The sequence below is a fragment of the Talpa europaea genome (assembly GCF_964194135.1).
Source record: "Talpa europaea genome assembly, chromosome: 1".
Classification (NCBI taxonomy): domain Eukaryota; kingdom Metazoa; phylum Chordata; class Mammalia; order Eulipotyphla; family Talpidae; genus Talpa; species Talpa europaea.
The window spans coordinates 108,891,926-108,898,111 of record NC_140073.1 but is presented as its reverse complement, the minus strand read 5'-3'; the positions used below and the strand labels follow the sequence as shown (position 1 = coordinate 108,898,111).

Below are 6,186 nucleotides of genomic sequence, written 5' to 3'. Positions count from 1 at the left end.
CTGGTGGCGCAGGGGTTAAACAGTGCTATCAAGCTATCACCCACCAGCCACTGCAGCAGGAGTTCAATCCCCAGTCAGCCAGGGAGCTGACCCACATGGCTTGGCAGACCTCTCCTGTCTCAACCACTGCTCCCCTCAGCAGTGTATTTCAGAAGATGTGCCTGTTCTGCTCCCCACTCTGTCTCTGGTGAATCCTTTCATACCCCCATACTTCTGGCCTGTACCCCAGTTCTTATATGCATAAATAATAAACCTTTAAAAAAGAAATTTTACAAAGTAGATGAAAGCATATCTGTAGATGAGCCAAAACAAAGGAAGAAACAGCAGCGCAAAGTTTCAAAATATTGTTTTATTCTCAGCATTATTTCTACTTTGTCCAGGATCAGTTGTTCTATTGGTCTTGACATTATCATTCAATCTGTTGGTTTTCTTCATGCCAGGTATCCTCTAGAAATACTATTTAAAATCAATGGCATAAAAATAGGTGTTTAAACAATTTAAAGTTTAGAAGGCAATCAACAAAAACTTAAACATAAAATTGTAAGCACTGAAAGAAGACAGAGGGGAGGGAGAATTGAGATAAATGCATATCTTTTATAAGGGGGAGAATAGATATTATCTAAAGTGATAACTCAACAATGTATAAAATTATAAAAATCAAGAATATATAAAATATTTGGAGATATGATAGAAACCATGTAAAGAATTAAAATTAGAAATAATTTAAAAATGGTTACTAAGATAGTATGATCCTACTGGGGACACAAAGAAGATTGCTTTCCACTATAAACCCTTGGGGTTATTTGATTTTTATTTTTGCCATGTGCATACTACTTTGATAAATCTAATAAGACACATAAGAAATTCTAGGTCACATCATTCTCATTTACTGGATTTAAGAATTGCTTTTTTGGATTTATGGCATTATGACTAACCCAAAAATAATATCTATAGTCTGCTTATCTATGATAAGATGATAGTGAACACTATTTCTAACGTATTGTTAGGAGTTACTGTTGTAACAAAGACTAAATATTGCAGAACTTCTGATATTACAATTACTTCTATTTCCTCTTAAACTTTATATAGTTTCATTTGAAGAAAGGCATGTATACAATTATATTATGGGTTTAAGTAGGAAGTTATGAACAATTTGAACAATTTCTTTCAACAATTTGAAAAGCAGCAATTATCAAATCAAAAGTAGATGAATCAACGATAAAAGTGAAATTTCCAAAAGCATATATTAATAATAATGTTAAAATACATATGTTTTAGATGTTATCTCCTAAACAGTAAATTTATGTTTTTTTCTGCTCTTCTCGCAAGCCTTATAAACATTACTTTTGGATTAAAGATTTGGAAAAAAATCAAGACTAATTTTTAAAAAAAGTTTGAAGTATAGAATAATTGGCTATATCTATTTCTTTTTCTTATAAAACTATAATTTCTGAGATCTTTAAATTACCTTGTTTCATTATGAATGTTTGTTGAAACTCCCCCTTTAAAATTCTGTAAACAACTCTTTTCTATTTCCTCAAGTTTTTCTCAAAATCTGGGTATTCCCATGTGCACTCCCTGTCAAGTATTTCAAAGTAAGAAAAGTGTTGAGAACCTCTGCTCTAGAGGAAGGATGTTGTAGGGTTTTTACATCACATAGTAATCTTACATATTATTGTGAATGTAGTAGATGCTCAAAAATGTTTATGGTATTGCATCATATTGAGTACTATAATAATGGTATAACATCATTATAACAAGGATAGCTTAACCTTAACTGAAAACGCAGAACTATGGCATAAGAAAAGTGATTAAGCATGTATACTAAATAATTGAAAGAAACTTTCCTGTCAGCTATGTTTGTGTAACTAAGTGAAGTCTCTCCATTCATTCAAGGGTGGGCATTTATTGAATGTTCACTTAGTGCCAGACACTGTGTGAGGCTCTGTGCATACAAATATGGACAAGACAAGGTCCTTCTCCCACAGCCAACCACAGTCTAATGGAGCTCTGTCTGACAGATCCAAATTTTCTTTCTCTTTTACTCCTTTCTTTTAACTGCTAAAGTGACGGAGGTAATGGGAATAAAGAGGCAAAGTCTTTATCAGCATAATAGTTGATAAGACAGTGGTTCATTTGACTTATAGAAAAAAACATGAAAGATTTAGATCTCTTCCTTAAACACATTAACTTGGCCTAGGAGACCTTGAGTGCACTCCTTCAGGAGAGGGGCCCTTAGCGATCCCTGACACTGGGAGAGCTAGAGCAGGAAAGGGGAAGGGAGCTTTGGTAGAAAGGGACTCCTCCTGGATTTCTACAAGGATAGATTCTGTGTAGATTGATTTTGGGGGAAAAATAAATAGCATTGTTCACAATTAGCTAATGTCATCACTATTACCTTCTTAGACATTGGGGACACGAATGATAGTTATTGCTAGGGTGGAGATGTGCTTTGTGACATATAGGTATCAATTCATGGGATGAGAAAAGGAGGGACTGCCCAGCTCAGGCTGCACAGCAAGTGTGGGTGTATGATGGAGGCAGAGAAAATGGTTAGGAATTGTTCATAAGGCTTCAGCGTAGATCAGGTGCCCAAAAAATGTGACCACATTGCAGTACTTTCTTACTAAATAATAATCAGTTAATTGCCATGATTTTCTCATCCTCAGCAGACTTTGGGGGCAGGAAATACTGCTCAATGCTGAGCAAAAGATGCTCCTTTTGAGGATGAGGAAAAAAAGAAAGGGTGAGCTGATCTGTCTTCCTCAGGGATAGAGTCCACAGGTGACAAAGATTTGTAATATTCATCTTCCCCATCAAGCACTTTGATTTGGCTGCAATAAAGAAAAGAATTATAGCAGAAAAGACACTAGTCATCAGGGCAGCAAAGTTGTGTGAGCACTGGGAACAGAATCAGGTCCCAACACTGGAGGGGGAGGACAGCTTAGGGTAGCTCAGGGTCTTCCAGCACAGAACTGGTGTCTGATCGATAGTCTTTCACTTGTCTATGTCCTTCTGGTTCTTTCTATATGAGAAAGTTCTCCTCTGACATCCTCTAGTTCTCAAACTAGGACCAATTATCTACATCACTGCCACGCTCAGTTGAAATGACAGCAATCAAATGAATCACAAACTCTTAAAATCCCTGTGTAACTGCTGGGGGAGCTTTTCCTTTGTGTACCTTTAAGGCTCACGGGTAGGGGAATGGGGTTGGAAGTGGTCTATTTGGGCTGCCTGGAGTGCTCTCATTTGTCAGAGAGTTTGTATAACCTGCTACATGTCTCCCATGATGAGGAAAGTACAATTCCCTGGGATACTTATGAGAAATAACATTTGCCTTTAGGTGCCAATTCCAGCCTTTTTGGACAGAATAGATTCGAGTTTTATATACTTGCTACTGTGAAAAATAGTTTCCAGTGTCAATAATAGTGGCAATATCCCCTCTGCATAATTTTAGAAGTCTCTGTGGAAAGTTTTGAATTTTCTGTAATATCAGAAAGGACCCCTTCTGTTTACAGTTGCTTAGAACTAAGAAGACAGATATTTACCCAAGTTTTCTTGGCTTCCTCTTGCTCCCTTGATATTCTAGAGTTCCCTGTGGAGAGGGCCAAGAACACACAGTCAAAGCAAAGCAGCAAGTCGTTAATTTTTAATTCAAAGTGATTTTGTGTTGAATGCAAGCAGATGCTGATAATATCAGAAGTCACAGCATAATTTTTTTGATCAAAGGGCTCAAGTGAGCCTGATGAAGCATGCATCTTGCTCGTCTTTGATAAACCACATCAATTATTCACCGTGAAGGCAGACATCCTGACATGAAAGCAACAGATAAAGAGCCTAAGCACATGTTCAAGAGGAGAGCATAAGAGAGTGGGGGTGGGGCTGGAGGGGCTGGAACAGGTATTAATAACAGAATTATTAACTGGAAACAAAGCTGGCGAAGCAGCTTTATGGCCACTTTGAACTCACATTTAGCTGGTTATAGTATACAGTGTCCTCGGGGCTACTCAACATTTTAGGCTGCTGACATCTTCGGCGAGGTGTTCTCTGCTTCTGTGCAAGACCATTTTCTGAACCTGCAACAAGACAGCAAAACTTTATTGTAAACTAACTGAGGTGTTGGGAAAATTAAGTGAAAAATTGCTCTCTATATAAATGCATTTAGTAGAGACTGTGTCCCACTTTAAAGGGCACATTAAACTTTGCTGATATTAGGAGAAATGACATCCAGCTCCCCCCACCCACCCACACACATGCAGGAATTGCTAAGTGTAAACAAGGGGTCATTGTAACTTTGCCTTCATCTTTCTTATCTGAATCAGCAGTCAAGAGTGACAGAAAGCAAATTGGTTTGTCCACTGTGGTGAAGTAGAGGTTGGTGGTCAGCTTTGTAGAACAGAGTGAGTGCCCCTTTAGTGGGATACTGAGGACAATGAAGGCAATCTGGGATAGTGTGCACCATATCCTACAGTGAGAGTTCAAAGACATCTGGAACACACACACTCTTGGGTAGATGAGAAGCAAACTTTTTGGTGGGATATATTTTAGAGAGGAAAATGGCTTGAGCTAGTATTTACTGAAATGCTTTGAACAATGTCATTGATCCGTGCAATCTCTGGAGGTAGTGGAAGGAGAAAGGAAAAGGATTGCACGATTTCATGGAGCACCTCTCCGTGTTAGTCCTTATTTCAGAACCCTGGACCAGGAGTACACTGGGGCCTCTCTGGTGGCACAAGGGGTTAAACACAGCGCTGTGAAGCTATCCGCAGCCTCTGCAGCATGAGTTTGATCCCCAGCAGACCAGGGAGCTACCCACATGGTGTGGCAGTCCTCTCCTGTCTTGCCCGCTGATCTCCTCAGCAGTGTATTTGTCAGTCTGCCTGTTCTGTTCCCCACTCTGTTTCTGGCGAATTCTTTCACTGCCTGCACCTTTGGCCTGTGCTCCAGTTCTTGTGTGAATAAATCTTTTTTTTTTTTTTTTTTAAAAACCCATGTGTCCAATGAAGTCATGATTAATTTCCCTTTCAAGCAGATGCTTTTTTTTGTGAAATCTTCTGTCCTTTTGTCACTGTATCTGAATCAGAATTTAGCAGTTCTTAACATCTTGCCAAAACACACACACACACATACATGTGCACATGCTGCCAAAGAATGTTGTTCATAAACACAGTTTAGAGAAGAGATACCACTTACTGGACCAATTATATCAAAAGCTATTCTCAAAAAAGTTGGAGATTTCTACTATTTAGGGAAATTCTGGGGGAATTTTCTAAGTGAAGAATGATTCAGCAAAGACCATTATGAATAATAAATCATCACTTTCCAAACTATGGGGGTTTGCATTTTTATTTATTTTTTTTTTATAGAGGCATGTTTATTTATTTATTTATTTATTTGTTTGTTTGTTTTGTTTATACATGCACTGGGTACAGTCAGAAGCGCCGGAGGGTGAGAGAATTCACCAGAGCCAGACCCGGGAACAGAGCAGGCAGAAGGACCGAAGTACACTGCTGAGGGGAGCAGCGGGCGGCAGGAGAGGTCTGCGCGCCATGTGGGACCCTCCTCCGGTGGCCGGGAGCAGCCGGGGATCGAACTGGCGCCGCAGAGGCCGCAGGCAGCTTCGCAACCCAGCGCTCAACCGCTGCGCCACCGGGGAGGCCCTGCATTTTTATTTTTCTTGAATTAGAACTTATCTATGTTTTAACAAGACTACTAGAACCACCCAGGATTCAGGAACTGTCCATTCTAAACAGTATTTTAGAGATGGAAACTGAGGCCCCTAAATGTTGAATGACTCATTCCAGATTAAGTGGCAGAGCAGGGACCCAAGGCTAGACCTCTTACCTCCTGTCGTCTTTCTCTCCTTCAAACACTGGTTTACATTGTTTGTATTCTGAAGTATAGGATCTTCTTCCAGTGCTATTACCATAGCACTCCCACCACCAAAGCACCCAGAGTCCACACCACAGTCCATTGTGCCCTCACCCCACTGTGTGCCTGCCCCTCCCTCTTGCTCTCCACCTGTGAACACTTCATTTCTACAGTCAACTTTCAAGGGCTAGTTTCTGAGTTTGGCTTTTGACCCTTTGTCTGGTTCCTCTATATTCCACATATAAGTGACACCTTCCATTATTTGATTTTCTCTTTTTGACTTATTTCTGCTTAGCATAATCCCTTCCTGTTCCA

At 39.7% G+C, this 6,186-nt stretch overlaps 1 protein-coding gene across 1 annotated transcript in view; it reads right to left on the bottom strand.

The window, feature by feature from the left end:
* Positions 1 to 2,695: 2,695 nt before the first annotated feature.
* MYO3B (myosin IIIB) overlaps positions 2,696 to 6,186 on the bottom strand; it is a gene marked incomplete at its 3' end in the record, with an annotated part of 364,997 nt that continues 361,506 nt past the window's right edge. Inside the window, exons 31-33 of the mRNA XM_084258155.1 lie at positions 3,970 to 4,076; positions 3,549 to 3,595; positions 2,696 to 2,834 (exon numbers count right to left, since the gene is read on the bottom strand). Of these exons, the coding sequence (XP_084114281.1) occupies positions 2,696 to 2,834; positions 3,549 to 3,595; positions 3,970 to 4,076 (293 nt within the window). The remainder of the gene's footprint in view (positions 2,835 to 3,548; positions 3,596 to 3,969; positions 4,077 to 6,186) is intronic.